The sequence below is a fragment of the Meles meles genome, chromosome 19 (assembly GCF_922984935.1).
Source record: "Meles meles chromosome 19, mMelMel3.1 paternal haplotype, whole genome shotgun sequence".
Classification (NCBI taxonomy): Eukaryota; Metazoa; Chordata; class Mammalia; order Carnivora; family Mustelidae; genus Meles; species Meles meles.
Genome location: NC_060084.1, coordinates 46,355,180 through 46,375,747, shown reverse-complemented (window position 1 = coordinate 46,375,747; position 20,568 = coordinate 46,355,180). Strand labels below are relative to the sequence as shown.

Sequence of the window (20,568 nt, the reverse complement as noted above, 5' to 3'; positions counted from 1 at the left end):
ATAAATAAAATCTTTAAAAAAAAAATCAGCAGCTCTAACACTGACAATCACCCACTAGGTTCTGGCATGGTTGTACCTACTATCAAAGGCTGCTGATCAGTGCCCATGACAAGCAGTTGCAAAAACTTTTCCTACTGAAACTTTTAGTCCTGTTTTTTTACCCCTCCTCTGTCTGCCCTTCAGTCTCCTTTCTCTCCAGTTCCTGACTTTGTAGATTTGAGGCTGCCCAACATCTCCCCAAGCTCTTCCTGAAAGAATGGGTGGCACGTTCAGCAAATTAATTGGCACATTTTTGAAGTTTCAGGGTCATGAAAAGTTGAGGAATTGACATGAATGCCATCAACATGTCATCCATACTGAATGCTGTGTGTTACGGAGTGGGGATGGAGGGCCCCCAAAGGACACAGCTCTGGATTTTCAAAGGAAGTTGGGAGGATTTGGTTATAAGATAAACACTTGGTTGACTCAAAGTTCTCTTCTAAAACCATGTGAAACAAAAATTTCAACAGGGGCTTGAACCCACGACCCTGAGATCAAGACCTGGGCTGAGATCAAGAATTGGACACTTAACGGAATGAGGCACCCAGGCACTCCAGAACAAAAAATTTTTTTAAAATCTGCATTCTAAAACTTTCCTGTCTGGCTCAGTCGGAGGAGGGGAGTTGTAGCCTGTGACTCTTGATCTCTGGGTCATGAGTACAAGAGCCCCACATGGGGTATAGAGATTACTTAAATAAATAGATTTTTTTAAAAAATATCCATTCTAGGGATGCCCGGGTGGCTCAGTGGGTTAAAGACTCTGCCTTCGGCTCAGGTCATGATCTCAGGGTCCTGGGATAGAGCCCCACATCGGGCTTTCTGCTCAGCGGGGAGCCTGCTTCCTCCTCTCTCTGTCTACTTGTGATCTCTGCCTGTCAAATAAATAAATAAAATCTTTAAAAAAATAAAATAAAATAAAAATATCCATTCTAAGAATACACAGTGGGGAATTTATAGATAATCATAATTTGGAGGAGCCTCAGAAGACACAAATACTAAACACAACAACTGAGATTCTAGATGGCATCTTGGAATAGAAAAAGGACATTCATGGGAGAATGGATACACCTAAATGAAGTCTCTAGTCTGTAGTGTTGTAGCAATGCTGACTTCTCAGTTTTGCTCATCGTCCCATGATTTTGCAAGATGTTCTCATGCGAGAAACCTGGGTGAAGGGTAAGCAACTTCTCTGAACTTCTACTTCAGAACATATTTCAAAATCTGTAATTTTTTGAAAGACTCTTCAGCTAACTTGCCGTTTTTAATCTTCCTTGGTATCTTTCCACCGCAGGAGAGCTTTTAGTCAGATAATAAAAAGGGCTTCTGAAACTCTTTAACATCATTTCCTTCATTAATCTCCCTAAACCACAGCTCTTTGGTGCTGTAATTATGGACAACTCCTTTGTAACCTTGCCCTGAGGCCCCCTCATGGTAGAATGGCTTATAGGCAAAAAGCGAGGCCACTCCTGGAACCTCTTAGAACCATCTAGCTTGCATCTAGGTCAACCTCTAATTTCTGTTTAGGCATCAGAGAGAGGGGTAGAGACCAGACATATGACTAAACATCCTACCACACACAGGATAGCTCCCCCCGACACACACACAAAGAATTATCCAGCCCAAACGTCAATAGTACCAAGGTTGAGAAACCCTATGACACAGCCTTCTCTACCCCATATTTTCTCTCTAGCAGGAGAGCAAGTCGGACTATAAGAAGAACTCAAAGCCCCTTAAAACTGCTTCTCATGGGGCGCCTGGGTGGCTCAGGGGGTTAAAGCCTCTGCCTTCAGCTCAGGTCATGATCTCAGGGTCCTGGGATGGAGCCCCACATTGGGTTCCCTGCTTAGCGGGGAGCCTGCTTCCCCTCTCTCTGTCTCTGACTGTCTCTCTGCCTACTTGTGATCTCTGTCTGTCAAATAAATAAATAAAATCTTTAAAAAAAAACCAAAAAACAAAAACGCTTGTCATGAATGCCAGGTCCCCCAGTGAGGCAGTCCCATCAGGACCCTTTCAACCCAGTTCTAGGGTCAGGGAAAAGTAATTTACAGGCTTCAGATGAATTCAGTCCTGCCCCTCCCCCAAAAGTAGGAATAGGTGCCAGGGAAACTGGAGCTATCTAATCCCATAATCAAGCCTTCTCACCTCTTCCAGGTCCCGCCCTAACCAGTCCCTCTAGGACTTAAAACAAGAGCTTGGGCCCCACCTCCATCCTACCACGTGCCTGGGACCTGGAGTGTCAAGTTTCCCTGGACCTTCAAGCACTTCCTCCCTCACCTCCATGGGAAAGATGGACACGGTGTATACCCACGGACCTGTGGGGGCACCCACACTTCCACCTAGCCTCCCAGACCCTTGACCTCAGGGGCTCTCTCCCCTACCCTAACTCCTAGGACTGAAGTCCTAGCCTATATCCAGACTTTTGCAACCTATCCTTTTACAACTTATCCTTCTGACCTGGCCAGTGTCTGGGGCAGGAACCCAGAGCGGACACAGCTGCTGGGGCTGAGCAGAGCAGCGGGAAGGCTGTGTAGGCAGAAGGCAGCAGGGGAGTCGTTCAGATCTGAGGTCCAGGGGTGCTGGCTGGCTCGATCAGGAGAGCATGAGACTCTTGACTTGGGGATTATGAGTTCGAGTCCCACATTGAGTATAGAGATTACTTAAAAATAAAATCTTTGGGGGCACCTGGGTGGCTCAGTCACTTAAGCGTTGGACTCTTGATTTTGGCTCAGATCATGATCTCAGGGTCGTGAGATCGAGCCCCACATCAGGCTCCACACTCAGTGGGATTGGGATTGGGATTCTTTTTCTCCCTTTCCCTCTGCCCCTCCCTGTCCCACTCACATTCTCTCTGCCCTCTTTCTCTAAAATAAAATAAAATCTTAAAAAAAAAAAACCCTAATCTGAGGTCCATTCTCCACTTTCCCCCAAATCCTCCCTCAACCTCAGCCCCCTTCAGTCCTGCCCACTGTAATGTGACTCATGGAGGCATGCGACATAGAGAGAGAGAGAGAGAGAGAGTCCCAGAGAGCCAGGAAGAGACGGTGTCTGAGAAGGACTTACAGGGAGAGGGAACCAGAAAGAAAGAGAAAAAGCACAGCGAGAATTAGAGACAGAACAGAAGTTAGAGACCCAGAAAGGCAGAGGGTGAGAGAACAAGAGAGACAGAGGCATAAGGAGAGACCAAAAGATCCAGAGGCAGAAGCAAAGTGAGACACACAGAATTTCTGAGACAAACCGCAAGAGACAGAGAACGAGAGAACTCCACCCCAGAACAGAAAGGACCTTGCCTGGGGTCATATGACCCATCAGGGGCAGAAATGAACTTGAACACAGAGAAATAGAGCGAGTGCCCCAAACACCAAAAAGACCCTGCCCCAATCCCTGGCTCATTTTGCTGAGCCCTGAAACCTCAGATCAGACCCAAACCCACACCCAAATGGCAAAAAAAAAAAAAAAAAAAAAAGGAAAAAATTTGGGGTGCCTGGATGGCTCAGTCAGGTAAGCCTCTAACTCTTGATTTCGGCTCAGGTCGTGATCTCAGGGTCATGAGATGGAGGCCAGCATCAAGGTCATGCTGGGGGTGGAACCTGCTCAAATACTCCCTCTCCCTCTCTCTCTCCCTTTCTCCGGGCTCCCGCACCACCCCACCCCCGCGAATAAATAAATACAATCTTTAAAGAAAAGAATGTAAAAGATTTTGTCCTACTCCAGGGCAAATGGCCACTATCCACCACAGTAAGGAGAGCTGGGGTCAGCCTCAAAGAGGCCACTGGAGGGGTCCCAAGGGGTGGTAACCACTGGAGGCATCGCTCCAACTGGCTGCAAGCCCCGAGCCACCACCCGCAAGGTAAAGCAAGCAAATGGAAGGGATTAAAAGTCATTGGGAAAACTCTGGGCGGGGGGCAGGGGGTGTGGGCAGAGATGATTTAAGGGCAGCCCCCACTCCCCAGGCATCCACAGAGCTGCAGGGCACTGACCTGGAGCAGATCACACTTCTGCTGCCCGGAAGCTCAGCAGGTAAAGGGCCAGTGCAGGTCACAGAGGAGGATGACTCTCACGACAGGGCTCACCAGCTTCATCTCCCCTTAGTCGCTAGACTGCCTGGGATCTCCCTTGTCATCTCCTCCGATGGTCCTCGAGGTCCCTGGGCTTGTCTTTCTGGGGCTTTCTCTGGCTCTGTGTTCCTTCATTTGACCAGGTTTTAGGGCCCCGAGCGGGGCTGGGCACCAGCTAGTATCAGCGTTTACCCAGCAGGGGGCATCTCTCTCTGCACCGAGCCCCTGGGCTCAGAACCCTTGATTGTTTTCCCTCTGCTTCTGCTTCTGCTCCCTTCTCTATCTCAGTCTGTCTTGGTCTCTGGCTCTGCGTGTCTCTGTGTAATGTTCCGTGTGTGTGTCTGTGTGTCTGTCTCTGTGCATCCCTCCTTTGTGTCTGTCACTCTCTCTTGCCCCTCAGTCTCTGTTTAGCTCTTTCTTTCCTGCCCTTTCTCTTTCAGTGTCTGTCTGTCTCTCTCAGGAAGCATGTGTTTCTCTGTCTCTCCAACTCTCTCCTCTGCCTTTCTCTAGTTCTCTGTCTTCATTTGTCTGTAGCTGGCCCTGTGTGCCTCTATCTCCAATCACTGTCCCTGTGTGAGATTTGGTCTATGATAACTGATGATTGACAGACCGATAAGTGATAGGTGGACATTTATAGATACTTAGATAGCTCACTTGGTTTTTCCTTATCCCTCATCATCTCCACGTGTCTCTGTCTCTGTTCTGTTGCTGTCTCTCTTACTGTCAATCTCTCTGTATTTTGACTGTCTCTGCCTCTGTTGTCTGCCTGTCTCCGTATGTGTGTTCTCTCTCTCCCTCCCCTCCTCCTCGTTTCTCTTCCCTCCTTCCCTGGCCTTTCCTTGGCCCTGTCTCCTCTCTTCTCTTCACCTGCCCTCACTTCTAAGGTCTGGGGAAGGCAAGTCCCGCTCCCTTCCCAGTCCTGCCCTTTCCCACTCTGCCCCCCAGATACCTGCGGCTGCTTTCACCATGGATAGTCTGAGCGTAGCCATCTTGCTCGGGCTCCTGGCTCTCACCAGTCTGTTCCTGATCCTCAGTTCAAGGCGCAAGGGCCGGTTGCCCCCAGGCCCCAGGCCCCTCCCATTTCTGGGAAACCTGCTGCAGCTTCGCTCCCAAGACATGCTGACCTCTCTCACCAAGGTGCAGGGACCTAGGCTTGGAGGAGGGGGGAGGAAATGGGGGACGGGGTCTCAGGGCCCCAGACGCCCCTGTGACGTCTGTCTTCCTACCCCCAGCTGAGCAAGGAGTATGGCTGTGTGTACACGGTGCACCTGGGGCCCAGGCGCGTGGTGGTCCTCAGCGGGTACCAAGCTGTGAAGGAGGCCCTTGTGGACCAAGGGGAGGATTTTAGTGGTCGTGGCGACTACCCTGTCTTTTTCAACTTCACTAAGGGCAATGGTAAGCCTGTCCGCCATCTTTTCCACCCCAACACATTCCACACTCAGGGAGGGGATAAGGGTAGGAGACTGTCCTCCCAGTTTTAGTGACTTTCAGGGCTGCTGATCTCACCAATGACACTAGCTAGGATGGAGCCAGACAGTGTCAGTCTAGGTAGAGTCTGGTCCACCTTCCCCATCCCCACAAACCACCACCATCTTGAAATGCACTTCCACACCAATACCCGCTTCCATCCAATTCCAACCCCATTCTCATCCCAATCCCTACCTCTAGCCTAACCACATCATCAAATTTCCATCTCGGTCAAGTGGCCAAATTATCTGGCCCAGCCCATGTTACCCACCTCAACCTAGTCCATGTCAACCCTACCTTCATGTTCCCCGTTCCAACCTCAACTTCATCTTTATCTGCAACACTGATTCCTCTCCCTCCCTCCCTCCCTCCATTCCCATTACGAACCCCCTCCCAGTTCCCACGTTAAAATCTGTTACCAACCTCCTCCTAACCCTTCAGTCAAACTGAACTCCACCATCATTCCCCCCCCCCCATCTTCTATCTCAATCACCTATTGAGGTCTTCAGTCCCTGGTTCCATTTTCAACCCTAATCAGACTACCATCAATAAAACCAACCTTGACACATATCTACCCAAGCCCAAGCTCAACCCCAATCTACCAGTCCTTCCCATTCTACACAATTCCATTCCCATCAGCGACCTCAAACCCAATTTATCATGAGTCCCATAATCCCCCCTCACCCTCCACTATCATCCCCATCCCACTCCAAGCCCAGATCCACCCATCCAGCAACTCACATCAACTCCAAACCTCTTCCATCTCTTCTATCTATGACAGGTCCCAGTAAATGACAAAGGAGAGAGAGAAAGAGTAAGCTGGCAGAAAGTTGCTCTTGTTGAAAAGGAGGTCCTGAAGACTTGCTCCTTGGACTACTCTTCTCCCCCTAAAAAAGCCCTGTCCCCTTGACTAGATGGGTCCCAGCTGCTCCAGAATTTGGAAGTAAAGAGCTCTGGCTAAAAGCAAAAACCCACCTATTGTGTATTGAATATACTTTCCACCTTCATGCCCCCTTCCTGGACTTGATCTTATGACCTCACCTGTCCAGATACAGGTTGCTTGAACAACTCCGACCCTGAGTTGGCTAGCATGAGAAAGTTGTTACAGTCAGTGAGATAATGCAGACAATAAAAGGCAATCATTGAGATTTTTTTTTTCTTCTTTAGCATCTAGTTCTCTGCTTGCTCCAGGGAAATCAGAGATAAACACACCAGAGACCTTAGCCTACTGTAGTCGCATCAACAGACTATGACCACTTACAGTGGTCAGGGCTGGGTGGGGGATGCTAGGGAAACTGTGGGAGCCCAGAGGAAACACCTGAGGCAGGCAGGGAGGGAGAGCCAGCAAGGGCTTCCTGGAAGAAAGGAGCTCTAAGTTGAGACCTAAAAGATGAAGGTCACCAGTCAGGAGCAGACTGAAGGTGGAGAGTGTTCTGGAAGAAGGACAAGACTATGCAAAGACACTGAGAACAGGGAAAGAAGAGAACAGGGTCTGTCTTATTCCTGCATGAGGTCCCAATATCTCAGTGTTTATTTCTCTTGCTTTTCTTCCTTATTTGAGTTTTCATTAATTAATAAGGAATCATCAGCACCTCCCATGGGGTAAGCTCTGCGCTGGGCAATGCTAGGGACACAATAATGACCAAGACAGCCACTCCCTCCCTCCCTCCACTCCCACTCCCACCTTCACAGCCTAGCCATCAGGCTGTGATAATCCAGAGTGATCAGATCTGTGAAAGGGAAACAGAGGCAGAGTGATCAGGACTATGGTGACAAAGCCCAGGGTCCTGTGGAAGCTCAGAGGTGGCACCTGACCCAGCCTGGAGGGTAGGGTAGAACTTCCCAGGAAGGGGATAGATTGCAAATTCTCAGTCTCTCTTCCAGAAGACACCAGGAAAGGGGCCTCGGATGGCAGCAGTCCTGGGGACAAGTCATCAGTTGAGCTGTCCCCTCCCCTCTCTCCAGGCATCGCCTTCTCCAACGGGGACCGGTGGAAGGTTCTGAGGAGGTTCTCTGTCCAGATTCTGCGGAACTTCGGGATGGGGAAGAGGAGCATTGAGGAGCGGATCCTGGAGGAAGGCAGCTTCCTGCTGGCAGAGCTAAGGAAAACTGAAGGTTGGGGTTCTGGAACGTTAGTTGATACCCCTAACTCACACCCATCCTACCTAGTGGTGAGGACTGCCTCTTGGAGGCTCCCCACTTGGCCCGGAGTGAGGGTGGCGCCCCCTGGAGGTGGATCGGCTTCCCGTAGGCGTTCCTGGAGGTTCAGCGACTGCATAGGTTACGCGCTGGCCGCTCTCTTGCGCTGTCTCTGTGTGGTATTTTTATTTTTATTTTTTTGAGATTTTATTTATTTATTTGACAGAGAGAGAGATCACAAGTAGGCAGAGAGTCAGGCAGAGAAAGAGGGGGAAGCAGGCTCCCTGCCCAGCAGGGATGCTGAGGCAGATGCGGGGCTCGATCCCACGACCCTGAGACCATGACCCGAGTCGAAGGCAGCGGCTTAATCCACTGAGCCACCCAGGCGCCCCTCTCTGTGGTATTTTTAAAAAGGATTTATTGGGGGCGCCTGGGTGGCTCAGTGGGTTAAAGCCTCTGCCTTCGGCTCAGGTCACGATCTCGGGGTCCTGGGATCCAGCCCCGCATCGGGCTCTCTGCTCAGCGGGGAGTCTGCTTCCTCCTCTCTCTCTGCCTGCCTCTCTGCCTACTTGCGATCTCTATCAAATAAATAAATAAAATCTTTAAAAAATAAAAAATAATAAATAAAAAGGATTTATTTGTCAGAGAGAGTGAGAGTGGGCAGGAAGGGGCAGAAGGAGAAACTCTTCAAGCCGACTCCCTGCTGAGTGCGGGGACCCACATGGGGATCGATCTCGCAACCCTGAGATCAAGACCTGAGTGGAAACCCAAATTATGCCCATCTAACGCCAGACTCAGTTTCCTGGGCCATGCTGTTGTGGTGGTGGCTAATGTGTTATTTTCTTTTTTTTTTTAACATAATTCTTTTTTTTAAGATTTTATTTATTTATTTGACAGACAGAGATCACAAGTAGGCAGAGAGGCAGGCAGAGAGAGAAGAGGAAGCAGGCTCGCTGCTGAGCAGAGAGCCCGATGTGGGGCTCGATCCCAGGACCCTGAGATCATGACCTGAGCCGAAGGCAGAGGCTTTAACCCACTGAGCCACCCAGGCGCCCCTAATGTGTTATTTTCTGCCGTCTGTTCGGTCACCGGATCATTGGGTATCAGGTGTTGTGCCACGTGCCATTGCTGGGTGAAGTCCTAGTGTTGTCAGGCACAGATGCGATATCATACTGGGTTGCATATTGTATACATGTTGTTGTGTGTGGTGTGTGCTTCGTGTTGTATCATGAAGAATAGCCTGTTCCATTGTTGGGTGGTGGTGTCATTGTGCGGAAGGATTTTGTGGGCTCTGTCCTGCCTGGTGTGTTGCCAAGGACTCGCGGGGTGCTACGCTCACTGCAGGTCAGGTGGCCAAGGACATTTCTTCTGTGCTGCGAGTCCCCCTGGCATGGTTGGGTTGGATGTTGGGCGCTCTGGCGCCTCTCCGGGTCTGGGGCGTTGCACGATGCACCCCCTGACCCACTCCGCCCCTCACTCTCAGGCAAGCCCTTCGACCCCACGTTTGTGCTCAGCCGCTCCGTGTCCAACATTATCTGCTCTGTGATCTTCGGCAGCCGCTTTGACTACGACGATGAGCGTCTGCTCACCATTATCCGCCTCATCAATGACAACTTCCAAATCATGAGCGGCCCCTGGGGAGAGGTCAGGACGCCTAGATCCTAGGGCGGGACATTGTGGGGTTCTTCCAGTCCTCCGAAAGGGGAAACAGCGGGTGCGGAGAGAAAGGATGTGATGAACTGTCTGGCCCCGCCCCTTCCCTCTGGCTCCGCCCCAGCGTCGCAACAGGAGGTCAGGCCAAGGTCGATCTCCCCACCCAGTTGCCACAGACAATTAGAGCCCCCGCCCCACCTCGGTCTCTCCAGAACCCAGCTGACCCCACAAGACCCCAGCCTACCAGCTCCACCCCGACCTCACTGGCAAACCACCCCACACACACCCAGACACACATTCCACCTGATCCCCCAAACCCCTCCCGCTCTCCCTCATCCCCAGTTGTACAACATCTTTCCGAGCCTCCTGGACTGGGTACCCGGGCCGCACCGACGCCTTTTCCAGAACTACGGGTGCATGAAGGACCTCATCGCTCGCAGCGTCCGCGACCACCAGGACTCCCTCGACCCCAGCTCTCCCCGGGACTTCATTGACTGCTTCCTCAACAAGATGGCACAAGTAAGCCGGGGCTGGAAGTCCCATCTCTGGTCTGACCTGCCGCCCCCGCCGGAAACCAACAAGGATCCCGGGTGCAGCGGGTTTGAGAATGATCTTCCTACAACTGGCAGGTGAAGCTGGAACACCTGGCTCGGCTCGGAGCCCAGAGCCACTCGGGACCCACCGCCAATTAACACCTCGTTAAGAAGTCCTTAAGGATCTGTTAATAGTGGGCGCTGCGGCAGAAATTTTCTCTACCCAGTCCTTCCACGCTCCCCAGCTTCCCCGGGGAAAGAAAGTTAAACAGAGGAGGGACTGAACGGACACACCCAGCAGGAGTCGCGCCCATCTGTGGGGAGCGGGTCGCACAGACTCTGAGCCTGTGGTCAGTCCGGGCGGGATCTCCCTGCCCCGGACTCATCTCCCCACCCCTCAACCCCCGCAGGAGAAGCAGGACCCGCACAGCCACTTCCACATGGATACCCTGCTGATGACCACACATAACCTGCTCTTTGGCGGCACCGAGACTGTGGGCACCACGCTGCGCCACGCCTTCCTTGTGCTCATGAAGTATCCAAAAGTGCAAGGTGCGCGCTCCCCAAGCCTGGCCCGGGGATTCTGCACACAGGGCCGCGGGGCACAACCGCTGCGCACTCGTGCCCCACGAGCCTCAACTCGCCTATGTCTCAGCCCGGCCCACAACCATGGGCACGGCCCCGCCCAGCATGCCAGATAGCCCAGGCCTCCAGTTTACGCCCGGGACCCCCCACCCTCTAGCCAAGTCCACAAACCCACACGGAGGCCGACGCCATCCCCATGACTCCCGCGGTCCACCAAGCCGGCCGGAACCAGGACCTCACCCCCGTGGTCTTGCTTTGCGATCCACCCCGACCCTGACCACACAGCGAGTCCCGATCTGACAGTGGTGTAGAGCCTGGCCCCGAGGCTCACCCCCAGGGACAGCCAGGAACCACCCGTCTGACCCTCACAGTCTGACCACCCGCCCACACAGCAAGGTCTGGGACCCCACCTCTCCAAACCCCGCCTCTGGGCGGATCCCGGAACCCTGGACTCCAAGCACTGCCCCATCCCGGATCTCTCGGGGCTTTCGCACTCCCCACCCACTCGACCTAAACTCCCTTGGGCCTGGTCCTCGAACGCCGACCGCAGTCCCATCCGGGGCCTGGATTCCAGGCAGCCCTTAAGCCCCGCCCGCACAACCCCAAAATTTGGTTGCCCCTTACACCAACCAAATTTTCATCCTCAGCTACGTCTCCCAAACCAACCCTTCCCTTCGAGGCTCCTGCTAACCATCACAGTCATCTCTGTAACCTTGTCCCTACTGGGAAACGTTGGCTGGACCCCGCCCACACATGCACACCCCTCTGCCCAGCCCAGCTGAGGCCACCGGTACCTTTGACTAACGCTCCAGGCCCCACCTCCAGCCCGCGTACAGGAGGAGATCGACCGCGTAGTAGGTCGCACACGGCTGCCGGCGCTGGAGGACCGCGCGGCCATGCCTTATACAGATGCGGTGATCCACGAGGTGCAGCGCTTCGCAGACGTCATCCCCATGAACTTGCCGCACCGCGTCACTCGGGACACAGCCTTTCGCGGCTTCCTGATTCCCAAGGTGAGCTGGGCACCTGGCAGTGGAGGTCTGACACACTAGGAAAAGGCATCCCCGACTTGCCAATGCATCTGGGTCTCTAGCGAGGAGGATCCCAGGCCCTAGCCATCAGTACCCGTGGCCTTAGTGACTGGCATCCCAAGCCCTAACAACACACATCTGAAGCTCTTAAATCCAGAACCTCAGAACCTTTCCCAGGACCCATTCAGTACTATAATGGACTGAACCTCAGACCCTTCCCCATGACAGTTCCCCTTCCTAGGACCCCTCTCCAGCATCCCCAGGGTCTAAGACTTCATCCTAGGGACGCCCTGTGCCTAAACACGGTTCTGAAAGAACTCTCCCTCTTCCTAGAAATCCCAAATCTGCTCTGACAAAGGGCGATATCCCCCATCCCTGTCAACACAGCTTCCAGCACCCATCACTTGGAACCCCAAATAGCGACACACATTTCCTGAATCCCTGTTGGAGTCCTAGGCTCCATGCCCCTTTATCAAGTCCCTGGGACCTCCAGTCCTGTGGAGTGGAAACTTCAGCTTAAGAATCTCCCAGATCGGGGCGCCTGGGTGGCTCAGTGGGTTAAAGCCTCTGCCTTCGGCTCAGGTCATGATCCCAGGGTTCTGGGATCGAGCCCCACATTGGGCTCTCTGCTCAGCAGGAAGCCTGCTTCCTCCTCTCTCTCTCTCTGCCTGCCTCTCTGCCTACTTGTGATCTCTGTCTGTCAAATAAATAAATAATTTTTAAAAATCTTAAAAAAAAAAAAAAGAATCTCCCAGATCTTCTACCACCACTGATTCTGCCTCCCCACCCACACAGGGCACGGATATCATCACCCTCCTTAACACAGTCCACTATGATCCCAGTCAGTTCCTGACGCCCCAGGAATTCAACCCTGAGCATTTTCTGGATGCCAATCAGTCCTTCAAGAAGAACCCTGCCTTCATGCCTTTCTCAGCTGGTGAGAGTCATGCGGACAAGAGTCAGGGTCTTTGGGGTCCCATATTCCTACCTACATTCCTCATTCCACTCTTCAAACCCTCCCGTTTTTTCACCCCACCGCATCCTCAACTTTGGGTGTGCGGAGACATTTGTTTTCCCTCCCATCTCTGTTCCTATAGGCAGATAATGGCTAAAAATCCTTGCGGAGGGAGGTGGGGAGGCAGGATATTAATTCAACTTGGAAGTGGTCACCGTCAGTATGTCCACTGGGTGGCGCAGGCGAGCAGTTCTCCTTTCCTTGGCTTTGGTCTTTATACTGCTGGAAAAAAAAAATCTTTCCTGTTTAATCCAGTAGCAGAAATAAAAAGGGGGAGGGAAGAATAATAATAAGTCACCTACCATGTTGCCTACCGCGTGTCAAGCTGTACTCTTAAGAAGACTTATTAGAGTGGTGGCTAAGCCAGACCCCAGCTCTGTCATTTCCTAGCTATAACGGTCTTGAATACGTTACTTCACCTCTCTGCCCGCCTCTTGGAATTGTTAGGATTAAATTATTATCAGTATAGGGCTTAGAGTAACATTTGACAGGCAGTATGACCTACATGGCATTGTATTCTCATTTTTTTTTTTACCTGCACTTACCATTCACAACCCTCTAATGAGGCACTACTATCATCCCTACTCTTATTTTATTTTTATTATTTTATTTTATTCATCCCCACTTTAAATACCCAGAAACTAATTTGCCCAAGATCACAGAACTAGTAACAGCAAAGCGGGATTCGAATCCACGAACTTGTCCTTGTATCACCGGATCCTTTTTGGCCTCGGATTTACTTAAAACAATTTTCCCAGACCTTTTGACAGGCAGGCTCTGTGGCATCTCCAATCATTAGCTTCGTATGCTTTTTTCCGAGAATTTGCGACTGGAGCCCCTCACCCCATCTTACCTCGACGCTGCTCCGCACCCTCCCACCCCCGCAGGTCGCCGACTGTGCCTGGGCGAGTCGCTGGCACGCATGGAGCTCTTCCTCTACCTCACCGCCATCCTGCAGAGCTTCTCGCTGCAGCCGCTGGGGGCGCCCGAGGACATCGACCTGACGCCGCTCAGCTCCGGGCTCGGCAACTTACCGCGGCCTTTCCAGCTGTGCCTGCGCCAGCGCTGACGCCGCGCCCTTGCGGATTTCGCCCGTGAGCTGAGAGGCCGACTTTGGGGCCGGCTCCGTCCCCCTGGTCGTTCCGCTGTGCCGCCCATCCCTCTCGCTCTCACGCTCTCTTCCCCGCACCTGTGCCTGCCGCCTGCCCATCCTCCGGTCCCCATCTTGACCTGGTCTGCGCCTCCAGAGGCAGAGAAACGCAAGGGGAAAGGGAAGAGCTTGCCTCTTTTATTGTGCACCCTTTGGGGGGCTGTTTTTACCCTTTTCTAATAAAGTATCTTTATAAAAGATTCGAACTTGCCTGGACTGAATTACAGGGCAGAGGGCAGCCCCCTAGGACGGGGAGAAGGGGAGAAGGAATGTCAGGCTGTAAAGGAGAGACCGAACTGACTAGTTCTACCATCGCCCTTAGAGTGGCTAGAAACTGGGAGAAATGATTTCCTGGGATAAGAGCTGGACGGCAGCTTGACGACAGAGAGGCAGAGAAACCAAGGCAGAGAAAAAGACGGAAAGCCCAGAGATACACAGAACGAGTCTGCTAGAGATGCGGGGTCCTGTATAGAGACGGAGATGGAAGCAGGGAGAACGGGACAGACTGGGAGACAGACACAGAGACTGAAAAATGACACTAACACATAGTGCTTCCTATTCACTCTAAATGCCCCCATTTAAAACTCCCTATAGGACAAGGAAGCATTATATACTTCTTTAAAAATATTTTATTTATTTGACAGGCAGAGATCACAAGTAGGCAAAGAGGCAGGTGGGGGCAGTGGGAAGCAGGCTCCCCACTGAGCAGGGAGCCCGATGCGGAGATGCATTCCAGGACCCGGAGATCATGACCTGAGCTGAAGGCAGAGGCTTAACCCACTGAGCCACCCAGGTGCCCCATTATATACTTTTTATTTTATTTTTTTAAAGGTTTTATTTATTTGACAGAGATCACAAGTAGGCAAAGAGAGAAGAAGGGAAGCAGGCTCCCTGCTGAGCAGAGAACCCGATGCGGGTCTCTATCCCAGGATCCTGGGATCATGACCTGAACTGAAGGTAGAGGCTTTAACCCACTGAGCCACCCAGGCACCCCCATTATATACTTTAAAAAAAAATGTTATCTATTTATTTAAGAGAGAGAGACAGCAAGAGAAAAACATGAGCGGGGAGAAGAGGGAGAAGCAGACTCCCCACTGAGCAGGGAGCCGGGCATGAGGTTCTATCCCAGAACTCTGGAATCATGACCTGAGCAGAAGGCAGATGGTCAACGGACTGAGCCACCCAAGCATCCCACATTATACACTTTTAGAGACTTAGAGAGCTGAAATGACTTGGCCAAGATCACACAGTCGGAAGTGGGCAGGGCTGGGAACAGAACTCAGACTCCAACACTGTTCCCTTCCATGTTACAAGCCAGAGACACGGAGGAAAGCAGAGGGTACAGGAATGGAGAAATAGGGAGACAGCGAGAAGAGGAGAGACAAAGAAGGAAACAGAAATGGCCAGAGAAGTCCAGAGAGGAAGAGCAATGAAGAGTATCCCTTTGTCTTGCAATTCTTCCCTTTGGGGTGGGGCTAGCAGTCGGGGCATGGGGCCTCCCAACCTGGGATTGGTTTTGTCAGCCTGACATCCTGCTGACAGAAGCTTTTCTCAATGAACTGGGCGTCTTCAGCTCCACAGAGCCAGGGCCAGAGGCAGGCAGAGCAGTGGTGGCCCCCCAGCCATGGGTGGAGGTGGCCCTGGTGAGCCTACCCTACCCTAAACGGGGTCTCCCCAAGGCCATCCAGAAGCTGAGACATGCTCTGCTGAGAATTATAGGCAGTCCCCACACCGGGCGTCAGCTCCTTAATCCCTAAACTGTTGCCAGCACAAGCCAACCACAGAGTCTGCCCCAAGGGCCCAGGCAGGGACAAGGAGGTGGAGAGAGAGAGGGAGAGACTCCGAGGTCCTAAGGAAGAAATAGCAAAGAGCAAAGAGACATAGCAAAGAAATAGCAAAGAGACAGCAAAGAGGAACACATGGAAGTACTAAAAAAAGCGATGGAGAGAGATAGGAGAGATGGAGAAATGCAGAGAAACAGACAGGGGACATCCTGAAAACCAAGACTGGGAGTGAGACAGAGAGACCGGGAGGCACTGACAGGAAGGGAGAGACAGCTGCCCGGAGAGAAGGAAGACAAGGAGATTCTAAAGCAGAGCTAGAAATTGAGAGGAACAGAGATGAAGAGAGATAAAGATCTGAGAGTAGAAGGAAAAGGGAGCTAGAGAGACAGGAGCCTTAAAAGATGAGACACAAAGACAGACAAGGAGAGAGACAGTCACAAGGATTCAGCAAAAGAGAGCCGGAGGAAAACAGAGTCTGAGATAAAGACAGAAACAGAAATCAGGATAAAGAGAGTCATGCATTCGCTCTACAAACGTTTGCTGTGCGCCCATTGTGTGCTGAGCACTGTTTTAGTGCTGGGGATACAGAAGCGAGCAGGACAAATGCCAGCTCTTGAAGAGACCCAGAGAGAGCGGTTCATCGGAGAGTCTGACACAGTGGGCTGGGTGGGACCCGGGGAGGGCACCCCCCACCACCCCCCACTGTCTGTGGAGTCAGCGCCCTGGAACAGGGGCCCTGCCCTGCACCCTCTGCCTGTCACCTGGGTTCCTGGACGGAGAAAGCCTGACAGATCCGGAGACCCAGGGCAGAGACAGAGGGCAGGGAGACGGGGAAGTGGGAGATGAAGGGAAAGAGAAACTGTGAGGGATACAGAAAAGAACAAAAGCAGGCAGAGTAAAACAGAGGTGGAAAGAGAGAGATGAACAAAGAAACACAGAGGAAGATGCTGAGAGATGAAACAAAGATAAACAGAGACAGAGACCTTGAGAGACACTCCCAGAAACAAGGCCAGTCCCAAAAGCTGTGCCACCCCCACGCTCTCCCCAGGTCTGGGCTCTGTGCCAGGCACCTGGTGGAAGGCTGGATCCGGCCAGGCAGGGGTCCGTGGGAGGGTGGACCGCCTTCCTGAACAGTGTAGGGGTACAGCATACACCATTTCAAGAGCAAGGGCGTGGAAGTGACAAGGGCTCAGGCGCCTGCCCCTGGGAATCACAAGCACAGGGCACAGGAGGGCCAGGCTAATGGGTACATCACCAGGGGTGTTTTTAGAAATGTATTTGGAAGTCAGGAATGTATTTAGGAATCCGAAGTTATAGGGTACGGCTTTCAGGGGGTCACGGGCCCCAAGGCGGCCAGGAGATTCAGAAATGCACACCTCTGGGCCAAGGAAGATGGACCCCAAGGACCCAAGGGTTCAGTAGGGTGCACCTGTCGGGCAGGTGTATTGATGTGGAAATGCTAGTGCAACAAAGCTGCCAAGTGGGGCCGGCTGTGCCTGGCTTGACAGTGTCAGAGCTGGGGGGCTGGGTGGAGACCTGGGGTGGGGGAATCTGCAAAATGAGCAGCCATACCCACTCCTGGTATCCGCCTGGCTCCACCCAAGACCCAAGGGGAATCAAATAAAGGCAAAGGGGGGCAGGCATGAATGATAGAGGGCACGATGGTCACGGGAGTCACCGTGCTGCTGCTGCTGCTGCTGCTGCTGCTGGTCCTAGCCAGGCGGGGTTGGGGTGCCCAGGGCACTCAGACTCGGGGGGCCCTACCCCCAGGGCCAACGCCACTCCCACTGCTGGGGAACCTTCTGCAGCTGGAGTCTGGACGCCTGGACCGAGCGCTCATGGAGGTAGCGCCCGACAGTGGGCTCAGGGGCTGGAAGTCCTCTGATTGAAGATAGCTGAGGGCTCCGACCCCTGAGTCCTGAGGAGGGTTGAGGGACCTGGAGCCCTGTGTTCCAGGAAAGGAGGAGACTAGAGGTGGAAGCTGGGAGCCTGGATATCTGCTTGAGAGAGGAGAGGGCCAGTGGGGCTGACTTCCTGTCAGAGCTGACCGGGATCCCTCCCTCCCCACCCTACCCCTACTCCCCCCCCCCCCCCTGGGGTCCTCGGGGAGGAGAAGCCTAGAGTGAGAAGTTAGGTCGCGAGCGGCGGGGAAGGGGTGCCGAGAGTTCTGCTCTCCTGGTTCAAGGTGGGGAGGAGACCACCGACGGTCCAGACACCCGCTTCTGCGGGTGCAGAGGGCTCGGACCCTGGTCTTGCAGATCCCGAGGGAAGAGATAGCTGGGGGGCTGGACTCCTGCGAAGGAAGGAGGTGGGGATCTGACCTCCTCCGTCAGTAATGAGGGGATGAGATGGGGACTCTGAGTCGGAAAGAAGAGGGAGCTGGGGGCGGGGCTCTAGGGTGGAGGAGGGGGTCGGGAGCCCCGACCAGGGCCCGCTGAGCACCCGCTCCGCGTAGCTCTCTGGCCGCTGGGGCCCAGTGTTCACAGTGCGGCTGGGCCCGCGCCCTGCAGTGGTGCTGTGCGGCTACTCAGCGCTGCGGGACGCATTAGTGCTGCAGGCGGATGCCTTCTCCGGCCGCGGGGCCGTGGCTGTCTTCCAGCGCTTCACTCGCGGAAACGGTGAGTCCCAGGCGTCGGAAGTGCTGGCCGGACCACCCAGTTTGAGCGATAAGGGGCGAGGTCGGGAGATGGGGCGGGGCCGAACGAGAAGGCCAGTGAAGGCAAAGAGCGAGAAGGTCGGGCGGAGCTAAAATGTAGAGGCCGAATTGGAGGGGCTGGTTCCTGGTGCAGCCAATAGAAGGAAGAGAATAGCCCAAGAGCTCAAGCCAAAGCGAGCAAGCACTGGTCAGGGATGGAGACCAGCAGTGATGGGGCCAACGCGTGGATAGGGCCGAGAAGGCTGGGGTTGCAGCCAAGAGCAACAGAAAGCAGCAGAATTGAAGGGTCGCGAGGAAGCCGGCTCCAAAGCCCGACAGGGCCGGGATGGGGCGTGGCCAACTCTCCGGCCCGCCCCTTCTCTGCCCCTCCCCTAGGCATCGTGTTTTCCAACGGGCCGCGCTGGTGGACGCTGCGCAATTTTGCACTGGGAGCACTAAAGGAGTTCGGGCTGGGAACGCGGACCATAGAGGAGCGCATCCTGGAGGAGGCAGCTTGTCTGCTTGGCAAATTTCAAGCCACCATTGGTGCGGCCTGGGAAAGGAGAGGGGCTTTTTGCGGCTGTGGCCAAAGATCAAGAAGGGGCAGGGCAGGACGCCTGGCTAGCTCAGTAGGCAGAGCCAGCGACAGTCCATCGGGGTTGTAGGTTCCAGCCCCAGGTTTTATTTTAAAAATAAAATATTTAAAAAGCAAGGGGAGGGTAGCGGGAAGGCATTTGTAGTGGAAAGTAGTAGGCCTAGCCACCACGAAGAGACCCCGCCCTGTTCCCCCTCCCAGGAGCGCCGTTCGACCCCCGACGGCTACTGGATAATGCTGTATCTAACGTTATCTGTTCGGTGGTCTTCGGGAACCGCTACGGCTATGAGGACCCAGAGTTCCTGAGGCTCCTGGACCTCTTCCATGACAACTTCCGCATCATGAGTTCCAGATGGGGCGAGGTGAGAGGGCCAGACTCAGTCCCTCCCTCCTATGCCAAACCTAGGGCACACAGACCTACCAACCTTGGAAGAGTTCTAGAACTTAGAACATCAAAGCCCTGCTGCAGTCTCCCTGCACGGGAACTAGTGGACTTGTTCAAGGTCCTGCTGTGGTCTTGTCCCCCTAGATGTACAACATTTTCCCCTCCCTCCTTGACTGGCTCCCGGGCCCACACCACCGAATCTTTCGAAACTTCACGGAGCTTCGGGTCTTCATCTCTGAGCAAATCAAGCGGCACCAACAGACTCGGCAGCCTGGGGAGCCCCGCGATTTCATCGATTGCTTCCTGGATCAGATGAGTAAGGTGCAGGTCCCTGCTACCCTAAACCCCCCATGCCCCCCACCAGGAGGTGCCAGGCAGCCGCAACACCCGTCTCTGTCTGCAGGAACAGGAAGACCCAGAGAGCCATTTCCAGGAGGAGACTTTGGTGATGACAACGCACAACCTCTTCTTCGGCGGCACGGAGACCACAAGCACCACTCTGCGCTATGGGCTCTTCATTCTGCTTAAGTACCCAGAGGTGGCAGGTCTGGGAGCTGGAAAGCCTGGAATGAGGCGACTTGGGTGTGGGGATGGCTAGGGGCCAGGGAATGCACAGCTCACAGCCTCTGCCCGCACCAGCCAAAGTGCAGGCCGAGCTGGATGCAGTGGTTGGGCGGACGCGCACCCCAAGGCTGGAGGACCGCGAGCGCCTGCCCTACACCAACGCCGTGCTGCATGAGATCCAGCGCTTCATCAGCGTGCTGCCGATGGGGCTGCCCCGTGCCCTCACCCGGGACACCCACCTGCGCGGCTACTTTCTGCCCAAGGTGCCCACACATGGGGATTCTGTGCAGGCCTGGGAGCACCTTCAGCAGAAATCATCAGCCCTGAGCACATGCAATGCTGAGTCACACAGCCCTGGGAGTAGGGAAAATAGGCCCACCTTCCCACTGGCTTTTAAATGGGGTCTTGGATGACCAACCAAGTCCATGGGGTAACCCCTGTGTACCCCCCCCCCCCAGGGTACCTTTGTGATTCCTCTGCTCATGTCTTCACACCGGGACCCCACCCAGTTCAAAGACCCAGAATGCTTCAACCCCACCAACTTCCTGGACGACAAGGGCAAGTTCCAGAGCAATGATGCCTTCATGCCCTTTGCCCCAGGTCTGGGCCAGGAAGGGAGGGGACAACGCTAGGCAGGCCTGGGAGGGGCGTGGTTCCCACCCTGCATCCCTGTGTCCTCAGGAAAGCGGATGTGCCTGGGAGCGGGCCTGGCGCGATCGGAGATCTTCCTCTTCTTCACCACCATCCTCCAGCGGTTCTGCCTGCTCCCTGTGGGCAGCCGCACCAACATCAACCTCACCCCGCAGTGCACGGGCCTGGGCAACATCCCCCCAGCCTTCCAGCTCCAGCTGGTGGCCCGCTGAGGCGGGCTCAGTGGCACTCTGCTCACTGGCTCCCAGACCTCCCTACCCCCTTTGGTCAATAAAGGCCCCGAACTG

The 20,568-nt window shown here is 53.9% G+C and overlaps 2 protein-coding genes across 2 annotated transcripts; both read left to right on the top strand.

Moving 5' to 3' along the window:
* The first annotated feature begins 4,027 nt into the window (after window positions 1-4,027).
* LOC123931913 (cytochrome P450 2F5) lies at window positions 4,028-13,867 on the top strand. Its single transcript, XM_045989610.1, has 10 exons — window positions 4,028-4,056; window positions 5,040-5,231; window positions 5,327-5,489; window positions 7,527-7,676; window positions 9,184-9,344; window positions 9,696-9,872; window positions 10,297-10,438; window positions 11,297-11,484; window positions 12,298-12,439; window positions 13,405-13,867. The coding sequence occupies exons 2-10, from the start codon at window positions 5,061-5,063 to the stop codon at window positions 13,584-13,586; spliced, it is 1,476 nt and encodes a 491-aa protein (XP_045845566.1). The 5' UTR covers window positions 4,028-4,056; window positions 5,040-5,060; the 3' UTR covers window positions 13,587-13,867.
* Window positions 13,868-17,112: 3,245 nt separating this feature from the next.
* On the top strand, window positions 17,113-20,560 carry LOC123930545 (cytochrome P450 2F2-like). Its single transcript, XM_045986763.1, has 9 exons — window positions 17,113-17,295; window positions 17,907-18,069; window positions 18,483-18,632; window positions 18,883-19,043; window positions 19,211-19,387; window positions 19,470-19,611; window positions 19,706-19,893; window positions 20,089-20,230; window positions 20,312-20,560. Exons 1-9 carry the CDS (start codon window positions 17,113-17,115, stop codon window positions 20,491-20,493), a joined length of 1,488 nt encoding a protein of 495 aa, XP_045842719.1. The 3' UTR covers window positions 20,494-20,560.
* Window positions 20,561-20,568: the final 8 nt, after the last annotated feature.